This window comes from Penicillium verrucosum (assembly GCF_028828655.1).
Source record: "Penicillium verrucosum strain IBT 35672 chromosome Unknown utg000002l_segment0_segment0, whole genome shotgun sequence".
Lineage (NCBI taxonomy): Eukaryota > Fungi > Ascomycota > Eurotiomycetes > Eurotiales > Aspergillaceae > Penicillium > Penicillium verrucosum.
Window position 1 is genome coordinate 4,712,073 of NW_026643211.1, and position 23,209 is coordinate 4,735,281.

Genomic DNA, 23,209 nt, shown 5'->3' on the forward strand with positions numbered 1-23,209 from the left:
TTAACGTCAATACGTCAATATCGTAGATATTACGCAGACCAAGACTCAAGTCCAGACAGCACACAACCCTCTTCACCCTCGGCGCGAGCACGCAGCTCACCAACGCGGTAAACAGACTCACCAGCAGCCTCGAAGGTCTGACGGATAGCAGCCTCGGAGGCAGGGTCGACGGCAATGATCATACCAACACCACAGTTGAAGGCACGAGCCATCTCAACAGAGGAGACGTTACCGGCACGCTGGAGCCAAGTGAAGACGGAAGGCTGGGCCCAGGTGCTAACGTCAACCTGAGCAGTGAGGGCATTGGGAAGCATGCGGGGGATGTTCTCAGTGAGACCACCGCCGGTGATGTGGGCAAGACCCTTAATGGCAGAGCCGTGGGCGTTCAGTGCGCTGAGGATGGACTTGACGTAGATACGGGTAGGGGTGAGGAGGGCACGGCCGACGGAGACGCCGGCGTCGAGACCAGGCATGGAGAAAGGTGCGGTATCGGTGTAGCTCAGACCAGCACGCTCGACGATCTTCCGGACGAGAGAGTAGCCGTTGGAGTGGGGGCCGGAGGAGGCGAGGGCGAGAAGGACATCGCCAGAGCGCATGTTTTCTGTGTGCGGGAGGATGGCACGAGCGTTGTCGCCTGTGGTGTTGATAGCGCCGACGGCGGCACCGACGGCGTCGTACGAGTCGTCAACAAAGAGGCCCGGCATCTCGGCGGTCTCACCGCCGATCAGAGCGCAACCGGCTTGGACACAGCCCTCGGCAACACCGGTGACGAAAGCCGCAGCGGTGGGAACGTCGAGGTGACCGCAGGAGTAGCAGTCCAGGAAGAAGAGAGGCTCAGCACCTTGGACAACGAGATCGTTGACGTTCATGGCGACGAGATCAATACCGACGGTATCGTGGATGCCAATGGAGTGGGCGATCTTGAGCTTGGTGCCGACTCCGTCGATGGCTCCGATTAGGGTTGGCGAGTGGGGGTGGTAGGCGGAGTTGGCAGCGGGCAGAGAGAAGAGACCACCGAAGCCACCGATGACGGCGTCAGTGCCGGGGCGCTTGGTGCGGCGGACGGAGCTCTTGATCTGGTTGACAAGCTCGTTGCCAGCGTCGATGGAGACACCGGCCTGGGCGTAAGTGAGCGAGGTGTCAGCGGTCTGGCGGAACGCGCGGTGGGCAATGTCCTTGCGGTAGAACATGTCCTCAAAGCTGATGGTCTTGATACCCTCGTAACTCTTAGCAACGGCCTCCTCAAGGGTTGGGGCGGTGGCCGTGGAGGCAATCACACGGCCTCCAGAGGTCTGCAACTCGTTGCCAGCCAGAGTTGTACCAGCGTGGAAAATGAGGGTTCCAGCAGGCGCGGGGGCCAGAGTGATGGCCTTGCCCTTCGCGTAAGCGTTGGGGTAGCCGCCAGCAACAGCAATGACGGTGGTGGAGAAGTTGGGCTCGATCTTGATTGAGACACCGTCCAGCCAGTGGTCAGCACAGGCCACCATGATCTGTGCGAGATCGGTGTCCTTGCTGAGCAGGGGCAGCAGAGTTTGGGTCTCTGGGTCTCCACCGCGGACGTTGTATTCAAGGACCTTAGGTCCGTTCTTGGTCATCATGAGACCGGTGAACAAGATACCAACGAAGGGGAAACCTAGACAGGATTAGCAACATGCTTTGGAGGATGCATCTCTTAATCAAACATACCATCCTTTCGCATTCCGTCAACGGAAGGCTGAATAATGGTGCGGTCAATCTCATCGACAATCTCCTTCGGCGCAATGCGCGTAGGCGCATAGCAGCCCATGCCACCAGTGTTGGGGCCCTGGTCTCCATCGAAGATGCGCTTGTGGTCCTGCGCCGGAGGAAGCGAGCGAATAGTATAACCATCACTGAAAGTAAGGATACTCAGCTCATCACCCTCCAAGCACTCCTCGATCACGACCTCGTTACCAGCCTGGCCGAACTGGTGGTCCACCATCATTTCCTTCAAGGCTTTGTGGGCCTCCTCCTTGGTAGTGGGCATGATCACACCCTTACCACCAGCCAGACCATCAGCCTTGATCACCACATTGTGCGACACAGAGTCGAGGTAGCGACTTGCGGACTCGTAGTCAGAGAAGTTTCCGAATTCGGCGGTGGGGATCTGGTGACGCTGCATGAAGTCCTTGGAGAAGGTCTTGGAGCCCTCCATGCGGGCAGCGGCCTTGGAGGGACCGAAGCATCGAATGCCAACTGTTTTTAAATACCATTGTTAGAATAATTCAACGCAATTGGTATAAAGAAAGGCCAGAAAAAAAAAAAAAACAGCCAAGAAAAAAAAAAAAAAGTGGCATGCGTGACTCACCAGCCTGGAAATAACCCTGGATGCCATCAACGAGAGGTGCCTCGGGGCCTGGCACCACAAGGTTCACCTGGTTCTTCTGTGCGAAAGCCACGAGGCCAGGGTAGTCATCACCCTTGACATTGGCATTGGTGATCTTGCTGTTGGTACCCAGGCCTGTGCCACCGTTTCCGGGAGCGACATACACAATGTCGACCAGAGGGGACTCGCTCAGCTTCCAGGCGTAGGCATGCTCACGGCCACCATTGCCGACAACGAGGATGCGCAATTGTTCGGAGGCCATGGTTGGAGAAGCGTCTCGACTATGTTGATGTTAGCAATTAGTATATAGAAAACCTCCGCGGGGTATGTAGTGCCCCTCCTTCAAGGAAAGCAAGTCGTAGAGCAATGAAATGGGGGTAAAACAATTTGGGAAAGACTTGAGGATAAGAAAATCAACAGATTACTTACCTCACAGAGACCTGAGAAGCAACTTCCAAGGTTGTATTTGGGAAGGGAATGGGAGACTTGAAGATGTTGAACTTTCCAACTTTTTTTCTGCCTCCGGCTGGGTGTTTCTCCGACCCCAGAATTTCCTGCGATCTCGGCGAAGGCAAAATATTTGATTTACTTCTTTTACTTCGAATTAAAAGGTGAATTTGAATGGATTGAAACGGATTTCAGTGGATTTAAACCGATTTGACAGGTTAAGATTGATTTTATATCTCTTATATTATGAATTATCGTACTAAATCTAGATAAGACTCATAGGAGTAGTTATAAGATTCTATACATCTTGTACAATGGAAGTCTAAGAAACATATAAATTTGATAGTCGCTTTATAGCAATACTACTGAGCACACTTGTGCTCCATTGATATATTCGATAAATACATAAAAAGAAGAGTCCTACTGTCATTTCATCTCTCCAATATCAGATATTGCCACCTCAGGCATCAAGCCACCCAGATAAGAAAGCGGTGACCCCAAACTTCCGGCAGAAGAAAAAACCGGAGAGGCAATTCGCCCGGTGGCTTATTGACGGCTTTTCTTGAATTCTCGAATTCTTCATTCCAGCTACTTTTAGGGGGGATTTCTACATTTATACCCTTTCCCAAATTATCCGTTGACAGTTCACCTGAATGCTTCGGACCTCTTTGCGGTCTGTGTCAGGCCCTTCAAGCCGACATGTTCGTCTCTCCTGTCTAACGCGCCCTCGCGCGCCCAGTTTGCGCCAATTCCACCGCATATCTGCACTCCGTACCGATTCAGTCGAAACCAAGCTGGACACCAATTCATTTGACGGGTCGACCGAACGTTCAGTGCCGTTGCCGGCCAATGTATGTTCTCCATTCTAAAGTACGCAAAAACAAAACAAATCCTAACAGAGTGTGTGTGCTATAGGATCAGATTCCAGAGACAATAGATGTCGCCTCTGACAACTCCCATAAACCCCAGCATGTGGAAGAACAGGGAGAACTTACTGCTTCCATGTGGGCTGGGATGAAGTCAAGACAAAAATATAACTACAAAAAACAACATCCCTTGCTCTACAGCAAGTTCAAGATGGAAGTGTTAAACAAAGACATTGCACCCTCCCAAGCAGCACAATCAGAGGGACTACCATCGGAAGCCGCCCCGTCGGAGGAAGCCCCATCAGAGGGAGCCCCATCAGAGGCAGCGCGGGTGGAAGCGGAAAAAATCAGGGCCTTGCAACAAAAGATGATTGAAGCGGATATGGAAGCCAAACGGGAAAGAAAGGCTAGGTTGTTGAAGAAAAAGGAGAAAGAAAGTCAACCCGAAGCCGAGATTTCAACAGACGGCCCATCAGAGCCATCATTCAGTGAACCCAAGGAGAGCACCGATGTGGTGGGTGAAAGTCAAAATGAGCCAGAGAAGACGAAGGAGAGGGAAATCCTCTATTTTATGAGAAACCATATCATCTCCAAGGAGCGTGGGTCTCTTTCCTCAAAGGACCAGCAATTGACCGTAAAAGGTGAGTTTTGAGCTCTGACACAACCGTTCAATGTGAGCTAATCCTCCACTCAAGAGTTGCCTATCCCCCTGCCTCCTGTCCCACGCGTTGCCTTTGGTCTCGACCGAGTGCTTTTCAAGTGAGTTGTTGAGTCTTCCCTATCACTGATCGATATACTAAGACCAGACAGTCCCGGTGTCTACCAGCTACGTGACCCTCGGTCTCTTGTCTACAATTTCGACCCGTACCTAGACCAGATCATGCCCGTGACGGAATTTGACTTTAATGCCTTGAAGCCGTATGTCACCTCTTCTCAAGATGTGACGGCTTGCGAATTGACCGAGAAGAACCGAAAGAAGTACTACGGCTCATCGTCTAGCATGACTTCGGTTCTCGCACATTTCCATTATCTTCTGTCCGCGTGGCGGCCTGTCGACGTTAGCAAAATTTCTCGAGGGTTTGACGACCCTCTGCGGACCTTCACCCGTCTCCTTCGAGCACCCAGTGCCATGTTCCTCCGTTATAAGGAAAAGGAGGATATTTATGCCATTGATGCCGACAAGGAATACGACTACGCTAATATTCTCCTGAACCTGGGCAAGTCAATGGAGAAGCAACTCACGATGCCCAAAGAACAGTTTGAGCGCTACCGCCGCAGTGATCCAAACAAGATCACCCCCGAGGAAGAAGCAGCCACCCCGGAGTCATACCACTACAGCACCGCAGGTAAATTCCTCATGCGATCTCAACTCGACGCCTACGATCCTAGACTGCCAGGTACCGGCATGTTCGACTTGAAAACACGTGCAGTGGTTTCGATCCGCATGGAAGCCACCGAGCACGAGCGCGGAATGGGTTACGAGATCAGACGCCGCTATGGCAAGTGGGAGTCCTTTGAACGCGAATACTTCGACATGATCCGCGCCGCCTTCCTCAAGTATTCCCTGCAGGCTCGCATTGGCCGCATGGACGGTGTCTTTGTCGCGTACCACAATATCGAGCGCATCTTCGGTTTCCAATACATCCCTCTTGACGAGATGGATCAGGCTTTGCACGGCTCGTCCAACACCACACTCGGAAACAAAGAATTCGAACTGAGTCTCGCTATGTGGGAGAAGGTCCTCGACAAGGCAACACGGAAATATCCCAAGAAATCTCTACGTTTCCACTTCGAGACCCGCGAACCTACCCGCGAAACTACCATACCCTACATGACCATCGTCGCGCAACCCGTCACGGATGAGGAAATCGAGGCCATCCAGACAAAGAACAAAGCCCACACCGATGCCATCCAAGACCGTCTTCTCAACCCGGAGCAATTCGCCGACAGGTCCCCGGAGGCAGCTGTGGCAGGCTCAGAGGAAGAGATGTCTGGAGAGTTCGACGACGAGGAAGCGGACGTCGAATCCCTCTATCGAGAGGAGGAGGAGCCCGAACCCGAAGCCGAATATTCAATCGATAGCGAATTCCGCCATGAAGATGGTGAGCTAGCCGAAGCCGAAGCCGTCAACCTCAACGCACAGAACGATCCCCCTTCAACTCTTTGGTCGACACACTCTTCCCCGAAGAGGAAGGCGAGGAAGTATCCGAAGCCGAAAAGTCCGAATACCCCTCGTTCGAACCCGAGCAGACCGCGGAGCCGATCGATCCCACCAAGTTCGTACCGAAGCGCGATCCCTTCCAAGAGGACAAAGTCGACGAGGACGTGCTCGGGATGATGCTCGTTGTACACAACAAGGTGAACGGTGAAGCGGTGCAGCGGCCGACGTGGTTCACCGGGAACGACAAGTGGGAGCTTGAATACGAGCTCAACGAGCTTGATCTGAAAGAGAGCAATGAAGCTCTGCGGACGTGCAAGAGGCGTCGTAGTCAGGCATTGAGAAAGAGCGTGACGGATCATGAGGCTAGTTACTTCCGCACTCTGGCAAGAGTGACCCACAAAGGACGTACTTGGCGGAAGAAGATGGATGAGAAGGACCGTGAGCGTGGACTTCTTGTTTATAAGGATGCTTGTGACATGTGAGGGAGGGTCTTACTAGGTAGGTCCTCTGATTTATATGGGAGGAGGAATTGGGGGAAGTGGAGAGAGGAATCTCCAATCTCCGTTTTGTAAAGTATTAGATTAATTCCTCTTCCATTGTACTTTATTTTGAGCTATACATTCATGGCGTTGGTTTTTACATAGTTAGACTGAAATGCGTTTTGGTTGGATGTTTGGGTGTTCTCGTTCGTTATGTACAACGATGAGCTGGGATCTGGCATATACATATAGGGGATCATATTATATATATTGACTCTTTGACCTTTCCATTCTTTTTGTCATGGAGCTCAAGTAAAACTTCGGGCGACGAGGACTTTGGTATAGATGCATCTAGCTGACAGCGAGCGCGAGAGCGTATGTTATCATGCAAATCCCTTGACAAGATACGCCTACGCCAACTACTCAGTCTTACCGGAGACCAGAAAACCAAACAGAAAGGAAGAATGGTATTCAATGCCTATCCAAACAGTATTCAATCCCCCAGAGCAAGGAACAAGGAACAAGGAACAAGAAACTAGCGAAAGGCAAAAATACCACCGCAATAAATATCAGACAGCCCAAAGCCCCAATAAACATTAGCCACGGATGCACACACGAGCGCCATTAACCCGCAAAACGAGGACATTTTCCAAGAGTAATAGAGCAAAGAAAAGACGAATAGACCAAGCGGTAAAACGGATAGGAGGATATTGATTGGAGGATATCGATTGCGTTGGGAAGAGATATTGGCATGGAAATTGGAAATTGAAGATGAGTAAGTATTGAACGCCGGGAGAATGCGGTGGCTCTGGTAAAAAGAAATTGGAACGCCAGGGTATCAGAGCCGACTGGCCGGTTTCGAGAAATGGGAATTGGTTGGGAGGTTGGGTGGTTGATGAGTTATGAGTAAGATAAATAAGATTCACAGGGAGAAAGAGAATAAAAATAAAAATAAGAAGGGTATGCAATCACAACCTGGTTCGTCGTATATATGTACTGCGAGGGCCAGGCTTCGTTCCGTGTTGGGGTGAGGTGTGGAGGATGCTGTACAAGGTAGAAGAGGGGGTATATTTTGATAGGTTTATGGAGGACGAGGAAGGCTACTGGAGCCCTCCCAAGTCAAGCTTGGGTGGTGTCCAGTCTAGCTGGGGCGGCTTGTCGCCGTTGACGCACACAGGCGAGGGGCGCGCTGCATCGGCACGGCGACGTTCCCTCAACGCGGTGCCACTGAGGAAGCCTCTTAGGGTAGATGAGGCAACGCCGTAGGCGCTTCGCGTACTGCCTGCGCCTATTGAGGCGTTGCTGGAAGAACTGCGTGCACTGCGTGCACTGCGGACGCTCTCTGCTTTTCCAACAGCTGGGGGAACAGCTGGGACCGGGAGAGCTAGGTGAGAGGCTTGGCTTGAAGAACCGTGACTGGATGGAACGAATTGTGCAGGGGCCGCGGTATGAGGGCGGCGGCTATTGGATGGAATGCGTTTTGGTTGGACGGCGGTGGTCTCGATGTTGGACGAAGACTGGGATGGGGTGTTGGATGCCTCTGAAAGTCTGATGACAGCAGGAGACTCGTCTGGTGGCGAGGACCGGATCTCATCTGCAGACACGGACACATCGAATTTGAGATTGTCAAGCATCGTACCCAAGCTCGCTGCTGTTCGGGGTCGTTCATCGCTGGTAGCATCGTCATCAATTTCCTCGATCCCATGGGCAATGTTGTAGTTGCGGAGGAGGTATCGATTGAGCCGGGAGACTTCCGTGTCCCATCTCTCGTTCAGAGACCGCAAGACCAGTTCAACGTTGTGATTGGCGAATGGAGAGTTTTCCAAGGCCGAAGCGACACTAGGCGGAGGTGTTTTGCTCAGTTTGTGCCCTTGCCCACTTTGACCAACGCTCATCGCTGCATACAGAGAGCGACGGACCGAGTTTCCCGTGGAAGACTGGTGGCTGTTGCTAGATTCCCATCGAACATTATCAACCTCCCGGCGCACTCTGTCCAGTGACAAGACTCGATCTCGGTCCATGCAGGAGAGAGTGAGAAGAGAGCGGTTGCACCGAAGGCCGTTGACCAACACCGTAAAGGACTGCAGATTGATATCATTGTTCTCACAGTGTACTTCACGCAGCGAATCATTCTCTTCTAAGACCGAGGCAAGTGTGTTGGCACCTTGAAGACCAAGTTTCTGGTGCTCAATTCTCAGGACCTTTAGAGAAGTGTTTTTCTTCAGACCAGTCAATGCAAGATTAAGACCAATGCCGAAGCGTGCAACATCAAGGTGCGCATTATCGCCGCTAATGTCCAAAGCTTCAAGAGTCTCATTATCCTCGAGCATCACCTGCAACGAGCGACAAGTCTCAGGACCAGCATCGTATGGGAGGGAAGCCTTCGAGATATCCAGGAACTTGAGGGTGCTGTTCTTCCGAAGAGAATCCACCAGCTCACGGAAATGGTCTTCTTTCTTGAAATCAATCATGCGCATCGACAGATGTGAAGGGGTCTGGTTCTTTGCAATAGCGCTGAAAACGTGAGAGCAGCCGTTGTCAATGCGGTTCTCATTGACATGCAGATGGAGACTGCGCGGGGAATCAGGCCCAACGGACATCGAGTGCATAAACATAGCCACGTCTTCTCCAGTCAGACCGCACTGATCAAGACGAAGCACACGAAGGTTTCGAGAGCGATCACTAGCCAGGTACGTAGCAATGGCATCGACGGTCTCGCGGTTCACAACCGTCCGACTGAGAGCCAGCTCTTCGAGTCGCCAGTTGAACAGCATTTCGGCCGTGATGAGCGGGTCGCTGCCAGACGTCCGGGAGATGCGAGATAAATTGATTTTGCGGATTTGTCCGAAGTAACCAATGTATTGCTGGAGTACATCTGGATTCAACCGGCCCTGCACGCCTGATATGTTGATCGCTTCGAGTGTTGATTCTTGTGCGACGATAGTCGACAGAAGAAGGTCTAGGTCATGCACGGATAATCCACAGTCTCCGACCTCCAGAGCTCGCAGGTGACTACGCCTTTGGGAAGCCGCATCGACAAGATAGTCCAGATCCGACTCACCCAGCTTGATGCCGTTGAGAACAACCCAGTCCACGCTGGTCAATTCTCGGCGGCACACGGGGAAGATCGCTTCTGGAATCCCGCAGCCTGGGTCACGAGTACCCTTGTCAAGAGTTGGTGTCGGTGTCCGTGTAAGGCAATAAGAGAAGTCGAGTCGGCGCAGCCATTTGCTCTTCAGGGCTAAAGCTCGCACCTCTTGCGAGAGAACAGTCAGATTCGCCTGGCCTGGAATGTGCACGGAGGCGCCTCCTCGGTCGAGATGGACGTCTGAATCCACCCCATGAATGTCACGAAGACCCTGCAATGCATCCATATTGACCCCCCGGAACGAGATTGACCGGAAGAATTCATTGTAGCGAAGTGTGCGCATGACCGCAATGAGTTCCAAAGCGTTGTACCGCGGGGTTTTCGGGGAAGCGGGCTTCAAGAGACGGAAGCATGGAGCATCCTCGCATTCCTGGTCGATTGTGTATCGGATATTTGATGTGTCGATGTCATAACTGGCGGAGTAGGCGACCAGCGTTCGGTCGAGGCATCCATAATCTTCATCTAAAGCAACAGTTGGGAAGTTGTCGTCATTTTGCAATTCTTTGGGAACAACGAATTCGTACGGCTGTCTTATCCACAACGGACGGAGATATTCAGTTTGTTGTCGGATCCAACAAGCGACTTCAACAGAATGAACAGAGGCCAGGAACACATTAAATGATTTCTTGAGAGGAACCCTAAAGGTCAGATGCAGACTGTCATCACCGTACTCCATCGACAACCCTGTGAGATTCATCAGACCAAACGAAGTACCAGCCTCCCAGTCTGACAGGGATACGACCGATGATCGATTGGTTGTCTTCTGCATAGGCAGCATATGAAGCTTGTGTGCGCCGATGGCAAGATAGCAGCCCGTGGGCGATAGCTTGGTCAGGTCATCCGAGGAAGAGCGCGTGATTGACTTGCTGGACGCGATTTGAATGACCCGGAACATGCGGAACACCTCCGGGTCGTAATCTCGTTCATGTTCTAGCATACGAGTTACATACTCAATCGATCCGCTGGTAAATGGCATTGGACAATTTGCTCTAGCCATCTGGGCAGCTTGGCGAATGCCTACCATCCAAAGATTCAATTCTTGCAGATCAGCAGTCTGCATTTGAACCAATGTGGCTTTGTGTGTGCGCTCATCGAGATAGGCCACTTCGACTGATGGGGACAATCGTGCATCCTCCAGCATGTAGACCGCAATTATGCTGTTTAATGGGATTCCGGCAGATGCATCTCCAGAGGCCATTAATTGCATGTCCTGTAGAGAACTGACTGAAGCTATTGATTGGCGATGGGAAGCTGGAGCGCGGGTATAAGAAGCGGGAATTGAACCAAAGACATCGGCAGCTTTGCTTTGATTCTTAAAGCGAATGAGGTGGGTATCCGTGAGGACCAAATATTGGCTCTTTTTCCTCCACATGCCGCCAGTCGTCTGAACTTCCCCGTGGTGGAGGATTGCAGATGACCAGATCCCATTTCGGGGACTGGCCATGGTTTGATCGTCCACCGCCGAGCCGACGGAGGCACTCAGAGGTTCATCGTCCTCCCATGAATGCAATGACCTCAGGGATCCAAAAACCGAGGTGCGCTTTTTCTGTAGCGACTTCCTCCGCGGGCGAGGTGTTGTTTCATTGACAGGCGTGGTCGCTATGGGGGTGGATGCTGACCAGACGCCGGTGTCGGAGCCTGCTGTCCCAGGGCGGCGGTTATTCGATCCATCGGAGGATATGTTGGGGCTGTGAGACCGGCCGAAGAAACCAGAGTTCCGTCGGTTTTTCTTGTCTCTGGTCAAGGTATCATCCGAGGGTGTCCGGTCATGGAGTGGAGGCCGGAGGGAGGTTGATATAGTGAGGGACGGACTGAATACGCTCAGGCTCTTTCTTCGTTGTCGTTTGCCGATGATTTCAGCCATATCTGGTTCGGTGTGGGGAGGGGGACTAGTGGTACAGAAGCAGGGGGAGTTGCGTAAGGTGTTGGGGAGAGTAGCGGCGCGAGTGTACTGAGAAAAGAAGCTTATCTCATCGACGACCTCAACGTCGTTCGTACTAGTCGATCAATTAGCAGTTTGAAGAGTCATGACGGGCAATATTGAATGTGTGATAGAGAGAGAAGAATGGAGCGGAGAAAGAATGAGGGGAAAGGCAGCACATACTGCAGACCGTCACAGCGCCATGAGAAGCAATTGGTGTGCAATTGCTAAAGCCCGGAAAATTCTTCCCTATATCTAGGATATTTTTTTTTCCCCAGACACAGTCAGGGACCTGTCAACAATACGATGGAGGTGATGGTTGCGGAAGGAAGTTGAATCCACAATATTGATGATATCAGGCAAATCAGTCAAATCCGTGCTCTAATGTGATTTGATAGGCTCTTTTCGGGAGAAGATCAGTTACCAGAGGGGAAGATAAGAGGAATTCTGTTTGAATGCGTAAAAACGAAAACAGCAAAAAGAATCCACAGGGATAACCCTCGAAAAGAAAAGAGAGGGAAAAGGAGAGAGGAAGAGGAAGAGTAGAGGAATGGACGGATGCAGTCAGGTCCAACTGTAACGATCAACTGGAGATGTTTCAGCTGTTTTTTTTTTTTTTTTACTTTCCCCAATGTTTTTTTTGTTTTGGACTACATGTATTTTTTAAATCTAGTTTTTATTTTTTTTTGTTATTGTATTTTTTTAATTTCAATGTTATATTCTTCTATTCTTCTATTCTAATTCAAATGGATTTCTTCTGATAGTTAAACTGGCTTATATTTTAACTTGAAGCTGTCAATAAGCGAACCCCAAGACATACGTTCACGACTATCTTCAATTCATTTCTAGTACCAAGGACAGCACGTAAGTGGTGCTCCACTAGATTTGATACTAGATTTGATAGTGCCACCATAGCTGGAACTACAGGGGACTACAGGGATTAGTGCAGGAGAAATTAAATTGGAACTCCTCTTTAGTAACCATCTTCGGCATATCGGTGATGATCACGGTGATCATTGATCTTTCTTTGTACTCCAGAACAACTTTAGAAACTACATGATACAGATGATGTACAACATACTAGTTAACTAAATGGTTCATTTTTCTTATTTATAAGATCTACACTAAAATTGATAATATAGCATCATCATAGGTTCAACTCTTAGGATCCACCCCCAAAGGATGATCGGCATTTACAACACTCCAGATGCTGCTTTCGTAGGGGTAATATCTCGGGTCCACGCGAAAAGAGAGATCATAATAGATCAACATGGCAATCAGGAGGGGAATAACCCCAGGAAACTGGCGTCATCGATGACGAAGTTCAATCGGGATCAGCAGTTGACGGACGCAGCTACAGAATATTCATCTCGTCTGTAAAGCTAAGCAGGGGCTGGGAAATGACTGGGAAATGAGATTCGGGTCATCCGGGAGGTATTCCGACAGAGCGGATATATTGTGTGCGGTGGAAAGTGAGTTCCACACTCTAAGCTCACGTTGCAAAATCCAGTCGGGCGATATCTCTCAAAGTAGCTCGTCATTACCGACGATTCCCCTCCACCCTCTCAGCCTCAACTCGCTCGGCACGTTTAATCTGTCTCACCAGCTCGATATATTCTGTCACGCGTTTCTCTTGCCAGATACAACCACCCAGAGTCATCGCCGCAACTTGGATGAAGACCTTGAACTGCGGGGTCAGACCGCGGTAGACGCGGGACCCAGGGGATATCCAGCTTGAGAAACCCTCCAGGGGCCGGTGGAATAGTCGTGAGCGGAGATAGTCGCGGGAGAAGATGGACGGGCGTGGACGGGGTTGAGTTGCGGAAGACGCGGGCGGACTTGGTGCGGAGAAGACGAAGGGGTGGGGCAGGGCAAGAATCATATGGGCCAAGATGGACACAGAGCCAAACTGGAAGAGATTAGCGATTGCATTAGGGCTTTGGATTGGAGGTCCGGTGCTTACCCGGAACACGCCGGTCATGAAGCCTTGGGCAGCTATCGAGGTGATTTCCTCCGGGGGTGCAACATCGCCCCTATGGTTGTGTGGTGTTGGCATTCTGGTATGTATATGTGCAGTCGCAAGTACTGGTGAACAAGAGGGGCCAGTCGGCTTGGGTTAGGAATTGAGATGGCGGTTCTTATCGAGGCCGAGTTCGGCGAAGCGATAAACAAAGTAAAAATACAGGAAGATGTCTTCTTCAGGCCCCAATGGGTAATATAAAAAGACAATATGAAATATCAAGGATGTGAAGAATAAAAGCCTGGACCTGCCAGTGTCTTAAACCTTGCTAACCTGAGTCTGAAGTATGTTTGTATACCTTTCCAAGATTATCACCTCCATAGAAAAAGTACGGATCAACGATTCTCCAGCGGACGAGTCAAACAAAAAAGAACTCCGATTATCAACCATCTACTCCATACAAAACACCGACTCAATTAAACTTGTCAATTCGACCTACACCAAGACTACAATTCACAATGTCTCTCACCACACGTACAGCGACCATCTCGCGGGCGACCAACGAGACCAAAATCCAAATCTCCCTCTCCCTGGACGGCGGCGTCCTCCCACCCTACGAACCATCAACCCACTTCCCCGCCCCAACAGACCCCCAAGAAGCCTCAGCCTCCAAGAAAGGCATTGTGCCACCCAAGGAAGCCAGCCATGCAACCCAATTCACCGCGACGCAGCAAATCACCATCAGCACCGGTATCGGATTCCTGGACCACATGCTGCATGCGCTGGCCAAGCACGGCGGGATGAGTCTTGCTGTCCGCGCGAAGGGTGATTTGTACAGTGAGTTCCCCTGCACACTATACACATGGAAATAAATCCTACAATATGAAAAAAAAAAGAAAGAAAAAAAAACACACTAATGTAAATCAGTCGACGACCACCACACAACAGAAGACACCTTCCTCGCACTCGGTGAAGCGTTCACACTAGCCCTAGGCGCACGACAATCGCTGGAGCGTTTCGGTCGCGGCGATGCGCCTCTCGACGAGGCCCTCTCATGGGCGGTGATTGACCTGTCCAGCCGTCCTTGGGCTGTTATTAACCTCGGCTTCAAACGCGAGAAGATCGGCGATTTGAGCACTGAGATGATCACGCATGGATTGCAGAGCTTTGCGCAGGCTGCGGGCGTTACGTTGCATGTTGGTTGCACTTATGGTGATAATGACCATCACCGTGCGGAGAGTGCGTTTAAGGCACTTGCTGTTGCTATTCGCAATGCTTGTAAGCGGAGGGTTGCGGGTGATGTTGGTGCTGGGGATGTTGTTAGTACTAAGGGTGTTCTGTAGGGGATGTTTGGATATAAACTATAAAAGTGTTATGAATGAGATGAGATGGATATACGGAGTACGATGTGGTGGTTTACTTATTGCATAGTATTATTACGCATTATAGAACGGTGCAGTGGTATGAAATAATGAAATGAAAAATGTAATGTAATAAGATCAAGGCTTTGGATATAACTTCTTTTTATTGTATACTAATCCTACCATAACCCATCAATCATCAATATCAAATGTCAAATATCCAACCTGACAAGCAGTAAAACCAACGCCAACATCGAAGAACCAGCTCCGGAAACACAAAGAGCAAACCAAACAAATAGAAATCCCAATCCCCAAAACCAATCCCATCAAAATCAAAAACCTAAACACCAATAGCCTTAACAGCCCTCTCCCAATACACCTTCCTCTCATCCGTAACCGAAGTCCCCACACAATCCGAGATAAACCTCTGCCAACCAGTCTCCGACCCATCAGCAAGGGCACTGCGCACCTCCTTCGAACACTGTGTAGTAAGGAACCAAGCGGCAGAACCAAAGTCCGTGGCACCGTCGTTGCGCAGGAGATCCAGTAGATCAGCGGGACTGTTGCTGACGGCCGGGAGTTTTTCTTTCAAGTCTGGCAGGGACGAGGCGTATTTTTTGTTGAAGGATGGGGATTGCATATTGCGTGCTGAAAGAATGATAATAATATGGTTAGGATACGGATGTTGCCAAAGAGTTTAGTTAGGGTTGAGGGGGTTGGTTAGGGTAAACTCACTGCCCTGTCCGGCAACGCCAGGAAAATGATTCTTATTATATTTGAAATCGTCGCTTTCAAACGCCATCAGACTGATGATGGCAGCTTGCTCTGCTTTCGAGGTGACTTTGTATGTGTCGAATGATTGGGAGGTGAATTTTGCTGCTTGTTTTGCTGTTGCGCATTCGTCTTTTGCTGGGGCGTCTGTGCAGGATTTGGAGGTTGGGGCGATGGTGATGAGTTGGGATTCCGTTAGAGCTGTATCGCGGGCGAAGAAGGATGGGAGGGGTGTTGCGGTTGTTTGGATTGTGAGGGTTAGGGTTAGGGAGAGGAGGAGGGTTTGGAGGTTCATTTTGGTGATTTGGGATTGAGGTAGAGGATATAGGAAGGATGGGTATAAGTTAATGGGTAACTATATCATATATAAGGATCAAGAGTTGAAAGTCAAGTATGAATAGACGGTTGTTATAGATGGATAGATAGTATAGGAAATGATCTTGGTGCTGTACTAGGAGTAAAGAGCAGCACAGCAGGTCATCTTTATAAGTCCTCGAACATGCCTGTCCGAGGCAGAGAGGGGATATGAACGAAGGGCTTGCATTGTCCAAGGCAGCTGGGACATAGAAAGGGGAGGCGGAGGTAAGATATTTCCAGTACCCGGTTCTTGCCAAGTAACCCCACCCCCTGCGGGTGTTGGGTTACCACACCGTAAACTCTTGCCTAACGTAAAATGTACCTTTTACTAGTAATCCACATATAAAAGGTACATCCAGAAAATTAGGGTTTCTCGACTCTCGAACTAGATATGATAATTATAGTCTCAGTACTAGAATGCTAAGTATCAAGAGATATATATTCTCTATAAAATATAATCTCTAGAGAGGGTATCGTGAATATATAGCGCGAACAACTTTCGGAGGCTGTTCAAAACCCCTTCGTGATATAACACCACGATAACGCCGGTTTTAGATATTAAAATAGTGCTATCTATTTTTATATGTAGATAAAATAGTACTATCGGATTCATTTTATTTTTTATCAATTTTTGTCGAATTTTGACAGATGATAGGCCGTATGTACCTTTTATATGTGAATGACTAGTAAAAGGTACATTTTACGTTAGGCAAGAGTTTACGTTAGGGTGTGGTAACCCAACACCCCCATGCGGGTGTTGGGTTGCTTGGCAAGAACCGGGTATGTGCATTGTAGGGTAGACGCGGAGAATGCTGGACTGAAGTATGTGGCCAATATCAAGAACACCAAATGGGGTATTTACTTTAAACCAAAGAACATGCTACAAGGTAACTAGTATACTATTTTTAAAAAAGACTAAAACCGTAGACTTGATAGGACGACTTGGAAAGCTTGTCGATGTGGTGATGCAAGGCACAGTGTTATTATCATTGGAGGGAGAAATTAGGGTTTCAAGATTTGGTTGTTTGGGGTTGGTATCAGATTAGTATATCAGATTCCTAGGTCTAATAAAACATACACGACTATAATTATTATCCTTTATACATTGTCATAGTTGAAATACCATTATTGGATCGTAATTCCCCCCGGAGATATCTGATCCGAGTGCATAGAGACATGTCCATATAATTTTCACTGCCTCCCCGAGAAGCGAAATCTAACTTGTTTACAAATCAATAGACAAAAATAATAATAAGAGGAAAAAAATGGGAGACAGTGAAACAGAACCAAAACACAAACACCAAGGGTGTCTGCGCACATGCCCGAAAGCAAACCCAATTGCTCCAGGTGAACATTCAATCCCGGATCCCGTCACAGGATTGAGACACCATGCATAATGCGCTCCTAAACACAGAAAGAAAGAGCAAAAGTTGTACAATAAATGCTGATGCAGAGATCATGTCCGAGGCCGTATCGTTACAGGCAAAATACACAAGCTGTAAAATGGCGAAGTTGCGAGTCGAGAAGTCAATCTCTAGATCTCTAGTCGTCGCGACGTCCTAGTTCGTACGAGGTCTCTGTGACCCCGCCTGCCTCTTCGTCTTCTTTAAAGCTGACGCGTCGCAGGATCGTCGGGACTGAGAGTCGCGACCGTCGTGTTGGCGATGTCGAAAGTCGTGACGGGTTCATGAGGCTGGGCACTTTAGTGTAGCGGTAGCGGTACTTGGCTCCCAGGAGCATGACACGTCCGTAGCTCCACCAGAGGCAGAATCCAACGACTCCGGCGAGGAGGAAACCGCAGACTGTGAGGAAGAGCCAATGTTGACCCATCTGCAAGATATTAGCATTTTTCGGAATATTTCGATCCCAAAGTTTGTTTCACTTACCCAGAAGATCAAGTGCGCATCCTTGCCGTGCCAGCTGTTACCCCGGTGGTGGGTGAAGAAGCTCCAGGAGAACTTGTTGTACTCGTCCTGCATGAGAATGCGCACACGCCCGGCCTCACTCGGCCCATCGCGCATATACTCTTTCCAGATGACAGAGAGGAACAGCGGTCCGGTCGAGTACATAACAGTAATGTATGGGAGGAGCCAGTGGCGGTCGTACTGTTGCAGCACTTCGATCGTACGGAGGAAGAATGGGTGCTGTGGTACTGAGCCCATAGCGTCATTGGAGATACCGGTGGGTGCGGTACGGCGTACCCAGGCGGGATAAGCTAGGAGAGGGTCCAAGCGACGGTTGCAGCCCTAATTGAGGTTAGAAAACGAAACACCATGGTCTGTCGTGGGAGTATACTCACGTCGTCGAGGTCAATGTATGTACCACCGAAGTGTGCGAGAATGAAGTATCGAATAGAATCCGCGCGTTGAATAGGATAACTGTAACCATCGAATGTGTCCAAGAACCAAGGGTATTCGGCGGCGATGAAGTCCCGCGATTTCTCATTTGTCCATAGCTAACGACAACATGTTAGAAACCGGTTTGAATTGAACAGATTGGGTAGGGGCCATGGACGTACAATATATTCATAATCCGGGTGCAGGTCAATGCAACTCTGTTGAGCATCGACCCAGACCTCTGGAATGGTCTCATTCTTGTATGTTTGGTGAATAATCTTCGGAATTATCTGGGGTCGTTGCTCGATCAGGCTCGAATTTGGCGAGGGCAGCTCCGCGCGGTGTATAGCGTCGGCGGCGGCATCTTCAACTAGTAGTGCTAGAAGCGTCGAGACACTGCGGACGAGCAATGAGAGAATAATGAGGTTGACGATGAGGAAGATCAAAAGACCGCGCCGCATGATGAAGGCGAAGGCGGAGGGCGAAAGACACGAAGGATTAGGTAGAAGCGTGATAACCAATTGAACCCCAACTATTTCGTATTTTATGTCGTAAAAGTCGTGCTAAGAGTATTCAGACCCTTAGGCCGTTTGATATGTAGTCAAAGCTGTATGAAAATGCGGTCATAAGAATCTGGTAATGATAAAAGGAACGAGAAAAGAGTATGTTTTAAAATAAAAAGGGGAGACTATTTCACGATAATAAGGAGTGACGGGAGTGGGGAGACTAAAGCTAAAGAAGGAAAGGAGAGACCTTGGGGGAGCGTTTAAAAATTGGAAATTCTGAGGCAAAAAATGAATTTTAAAAAATTAAAGAAAAAAGAAAAGAAAAAAGAAAAAAAGGGAAGGGAAGGAAGGTGACGAAGGGGAAAGTAAAGAGAATACGACAAGAGAACAAAGTCTGGGAAGAAAAGGTTGAGCTCATTTTAATTTTACAGAGAGGCTGAGTACAGAAAGGTGGCTGTGGTTCCAAGATTAGGCGGTTGGATCTGATTCTGATTGGTGGATTCATAGTGGGGCAACAAAGGGGGAATTCATTTTAACCTTTTTTCTTTTCTCAAAAAAACCAATCTTGTATGGATGGATGTATGAGTGTGAGCGTGGAATTAAATATAGTAATAAGATTATATCTTGAATTGCTATTAATATAATATAATATAATAGAAACTACATATAACTATAGTTAGTTAGCCATTGAACTATCTATGAGTGTATACCTCCATCGCTAAAATAATCCAAGTTTGGCGCGAGGACTCGTCATCGTATTGTAAATATACAACCGTGGGGAAAAATCCCCACGCCAACGTGAGAACGGTGTATTGAGCTAATCCTATTTGGACATGTTACTCGACCGTACCTTTCTCGGTCTCGGGAGGCTAGTGGGAGTTTGCATCTGCTAGTTCCGAAGTCTATTACCTGGGTTTTGAGAACCGGTTGCATACCGGAGCCCAAATGGTCTAGCTATAATAATAACTAACTATTCTGTACTCCGTACTTTATTGTACATAACTAATCAGTGTTCAGTGCTTTGTATATTTACATTATCTGTTGTACATGTATTTTACTACCCCCACGATTGTGGCGTGAATTACAACATATACGCCTTTGATAAGAACAATTTAGTGATGACACTATAAGTGACAGAGTATAATGTACTACGTATATGAATCCAATCCCACGCGTAAAAAGAAAGAACCAAGCCTTGAACATCCTGGCCACAGACTCCGCCAAGGTTATTGCCAGCACGAGAGGTAGGAATTGGCACCGATTTGCCAAGTGAACCGCCACTATGTGCCACCGCACAGGAGCGTGCACGGTGCGATTAGAGGTCTCCATTCTCACCCACCATTATTGGCCTCGATGATCGTATTCGTTTTTGTACTTTTGGAATATTTGTATTTTGCTTGTGGATACATGTGTAGCGTATGGAATAGATATGGAAAAGTGCAACTGGAATATTTTCAACCAATGAAACCCTTCAAATAAATATATTTCCATGCACAAGTGGACTCAACTGTATGGTTTATGTATATAACCCATTCCCATGGGAACTGTCACCCCCACTAGACCCGCCATTGATCTGGATGTTGTACCTAGGTACCCCTACCTAGGTAACGATATTGTATGGTACAGAAAAAAAAGAAGGTCCCATCCACTCAGGGAAACCCACCAATAACCCACAATAACCCACGGTTCACCACGTTGTATCTCGATTCCCATTTTAACTCTGTTGCCTATCACTCGTCATATACCAGCTTCTCCGGGTTTCCATTCTAAGATATGACGTGGGTGATTCTTTAATTTCAAATCTACCGTGATTGTACAGTACAAGCATTGCGCAGATCGCCTGCCGTGCCATGTTTATCAGCGGGATGTGGGCGCTAACGGTGAATTACTCCTTTGGTACACATCTGATATTAACACTGCGCGCCTAACACATCCATACTCTATGATTATCTACCTACCTAACTAGTTATACCACATAGGTGTATAGGTTATCAAGGTTTGAGAACAATTATACATGTATCATACAGACATGTACAGGGAAATTCGCAACTATTGCTTAGCTAGGCAGGTAGTGCCCGGGCCCTTAATTAAAAGCGCTGCATATCACCACATTGGTTTGTTCTGAAATATGGGGCCAAGACCTGAAATATACGGGGCGCTGGGCGCCATAAATGTACAATGTGTACTCCGGTTTACTATTATATTGCCTCGTGGCAGCCTTGGTCTGACGTTCTCTAGATCGTCCTACAGCCCTTTCTAAGAATAGTCGAGTACTCTACATAATGTGAGATGACTAGGCTGACTACATACAAGAATAGTCAGCCGCTTATGCAGCCTTGTCATGGCTTTTTGTCAGTCTTTTAGATGCTCTTTTTAGATGCTCTTTTTAGGTGTAGACGAAGGCAGTAAAAAAAGACATAGTTACTCTATGCAAGAGACTTGGCTAGTAACTAGTTAGTTATAACCTTTAATATACATTGTATTATATTGTATGCTGCCTATTTGTTAAGACTGCCTATGTATATGCAAGATCAAGCACAGCCCCGTACTTAACTTGGCATGTCCAAACAAAGTATCATCATGCGCTTCCCTGGCTACTGCAAGGTATTTTGATAAGTGGCTGGTAATGAATGCAATCACACATGCAATCACACGGTATTGATTTACTTTACTTTATTTTAACGCATGTGAATGTAAACAAACAGGGGTTGGTGCGTTTGAGTTTATTATTTCGAGGGACAGAGCGAAGTCAAATGCTCTCTCGTACTTGGGGTTGAAGGCCATAGCGAGCGTTTGATACATGTCGTCATCTTAAGGTATGTGTCTGCATACAGCTCTAAGTGGTATATAGGAGTAAAAAGAAAATAATAATCCGGGTATCTATGGCTATTCCAATGTAAACACATATGCACGCTCTTGTAAACATAAACGAAAGTCCTAGTCCTTGCTTCTTTTAGATAGATCACATGAGGACTGTGCCAAGGGGAAACATCCCAACATCATCAGATAAAAGGGAGCTATGTTGTATTCCGGACAGACCCCTCGCTAGTCTCCGTCATACCACTTTTGACACAGCTCTAATGTGGCCTGTTCACTTCTCCCCCAGTATCTCACCCAGTATCTCATGCAAAACTCACCGAATGATGTCGAATGCTCTCATCCGGTGTGATTTAGAGAAAAGCGCCAAGATGCTCGCTGGTGTCCAGTTTTGCCCCTTCCCTGCATGGCAATGGCTCTACTTATACCAACGAGATCTGTCTTTCGAATGCGGTCTAGTTTCAATTTCCTTTCAACGCCACAAGGAACCTCGAGATTCCATTCCAGAAAAGCGACACTTGATCAATAAAAAGAATAAGGTTCATCGAACCTCAGGCGCCACGGCAGCCGCAAACTCGCCATTCACAGCCGCACCCGTTGTACGCTCGCTTGGGCTGGGCGCAGACTCAAACAGACGGATCCACCAACGAGGCGGGTCAAGCGGACGGTGGCCATCATGCAGAGGCGGGTAAACATCGTTGAAGAAGTACCAGATATGACCGACAACAACGCCCAGCATTTCATCCTTCGGCACGATCTTATGCACAATCACACTGAATCCCATGAGCACCCAAGGTAGGTAGGGAGCGGTGAATACCAGCAAACCCAACAAACTGAGCCGGGTGTCTGGGTTGCGCCGGGCCCAGATGTAGACCAAGCTGGATGAAAGCGCGCTTCCCAGGAAGGGTATTGAGAGGAAAGGTGAGATAATGAGGAGAGATGTCATGGCGTAGAAAATCAGCCATGCAAAGTGGGCCGGGGAACGGCCGGATGTTTCTTCCAGAAGACGGGAGTAGCGCTGCAGGAAGAAGACATGGAATAATAGGTCGAGATTGAGGGGTCCGAAATAGAGGAATGTTGTGAGGAGTCGCCAGTACTGCGATTTAACGTAGACAGAGCGGAAGCTGTAGAATAGCTGGAATGGGGTCACGATGTGGCACTGCACCAAGACTGACGTTGCGACGGTTGCTACAGTCCACCACCGGGTGACGGGTGGCATCTCATAGAACCATTGTTCGAGGGGAAACTGGCCTGGTTGCCCATTGTTCTCCCAGAGAGCGGCCATAATGTGTGGGGGGGTGTTGTAACTTCTACTCCTAGTGGAAACAGAAATGAGACAGAAGCGGGAGTCAAGGCGGATGATCAGCACGAGCACTGAGAGCTCTCCAAAGTGCCTCCGGGGTATATTCCACGTATGACGGAGATAAGACCAGGTAGGCCAGTTTATCGTCACGTGTCCAGACACGAGGCGCGTGTTTACGTGAGAATCACGGGGGCTGGGACGCTAAGGCCCGAATAGTTCATATTGACAGCTCACCCAGCCTTCCCTTTGCAACAAAGGACTGTCTAAATATTAGCAGATAAGATTTTTAATCCCAATCCCTTCGGTTGAATCTCGCGTGCAAGCCTAAATCCCCTTCAATACTCGGACACGGTTCCCGCAAGGGACAATCTCGACACAAACGCGGCAATTCGCAAGGCGCTGGTTGCTAGGCGATAAACCTCCCAATTGATC

At 48.7% G+C, this 23,209-nt stretch overlaps 8 protein-coding genes across 8 annotated transcripts; 2 read left to right on the forward strand and 6 right to left on the reverse strand.

Moving 5' to 3' along the window:
- Positions 1 to 29: 29 nt before the first annotated feature.
- ade1 (bifunctional aminoimidazole ribotide synthase/glycinamide ribotide synthase) lies at positions 30 to 2,606 on the reverse strand (the record flags this gene model as incomplete). The annotated part of the gene is made up of 3 exons (XM_057220108.1): positions 30 to 1,633; positions 1,687 to 2,214; positions 2,327 to 2,606. The coding sequence occupies 3 exons, from the start codon at positions 2,604 to 2,606 to the stop codon at positions 30 to 32; spliced, it is 2,412 nt and encodes an 803-aa protein (XP_057074199.1).
- An 838-nt stretch (positions 2,607 to 3,444) lies between these two features.
- On the forward strand, positions 3,445 to 6,300 carry N7516_007389 (Pet127 family protein; the record flags this gene model as incomplete). The annotated part of the gene is made up of 5 exons (XM_057220109.1): positions 3,445 to 3,642; positions 3,707 to 4,298; positions 4,353 to 4,416; positions 4,468 to 5,759; positions 5,801 to 6,300. The coding sequence occupies 5 exons, from the start codon at positions 3,445 to 3,447 to the stop codon at positions 6,298 to 6,300; spliced, it is 2,646 nt and encodes an 881-aa protein (XP_057074200.1).
- A 1,097-nt stretch (positions 6,301 to 7,397) lies between these two features.
- Positions 7,398 to 11,309, reverse strand: N7516_007390 (uncharacterized protein; the record flags this gene model as incomplete). Its single annotated transcript, XM_057220110.1, has 1 exon — positions 7,398 to 11,309. One exon carries the CDS (start codon positions 11,307 to 11,309, stop codon positions 7,398 to 7,400), a length of 3,912 nt encoding a protein of 1,303 aa, XP_057074201.1.
- A 1,597-nt stretch (positions 11,310 to 12,906) lies between these two features.
- On the reverse strand, positions 12,907 to 13,422 carry N7516_007391 (uncharacterized protein; the record flags this gene model as incomplete). The annotated part of the gene is made up of 2 exons (XM_057220111.1): positions 12,907 to 13,275; positions 13,330 to 13,422. The coding sequence occupies 2 exons, from the start codon at positions 13,420 to 13,422 to the stop codon at positions 12,907 to 12,909; spliced, it is 462 nt and encodes a 153-aa protein (XP_057074202.1).
- A 422-nt stretch (positions 13,423 to 13,844) lies between these two features.
- On the forward strand, positions 13,845 to 14,669 carry his3 (imidazoleglycerol-phosphate dehydratase HIS3; the record flags this gene model as incomplete). Its single annotated transcript, XM_057220112.1, has 2 exons — positions 13,845 to 14,163; positions 14,254 to 14,669. 2 exons carry the CDS (start codon positions 13,845 to 13,847, stop codon positions 14,667 to 14,669), a joined length of 735 nt encoding a protein of 244 aa, XP_057074203.1.
- Positions 14,670 to 15,027: 358 nt separating this feature from the next.
- N7516_007393 (uncharacterized protein) lies at positions 15,028 to 15,753 on the reverse strand (the record flags this gene model as incomplete). Its single annotated transcript, XM_057220113.1, has 2 exons — positions 15,028 to 15,335; positions 15,423 to 15,753. 2 exons carry the CDS (start codon positions 15,751 to 15,753, stop codon positions 15,028 to 15,030), a joined length of 639 nt encoding a protein of 212 aa, XP_057074204.1.
- Positions 15,754 to 17,357: 1,604 nt separating this feature from the next.
- N7516_007394 (glycosyltransferase family 32 protein) lies at positions 17,358 to 18,612 on the reverse strand (the record flags this gene model as incomplete). The annotated part of the gene is made up of 4 exons (XM_057220114.1): positions 17,358 to 17,645; positions 17,702 to 18,061; positions 18,115 to 18,270; positions 18,334 to 18,612. The coding sequence occupies 4 exons, from the start codon at positions 18,610 to 18,612 to the stop codon at positions 17,358 to 17,360; spliced, it is 1,083 nt and encodes a 360-aa protein (XP_057074205.1).
- A 3,403-nt stretch (positions 18,613 to 22,015) lies between these two features.
- On the reverse strand, positions 22,016 to 22,759 carry derA (putative ER-associated proteolytic system protein Der1; the record flags this gene model as incomplete). Its single annotated transcript, XM_057220115.1, has 1 exon — positions 22,016 to 22,759. One exon carries the CDS (start codon positions 22,757 to 22,759, stop codon positions 22,016 to 22,018), a length of 744 nt encoding a protein of 247 aa, XP_057074206.1.
- Positions 22,760 to 23,209: the final 450 nt, after the last annotated feature.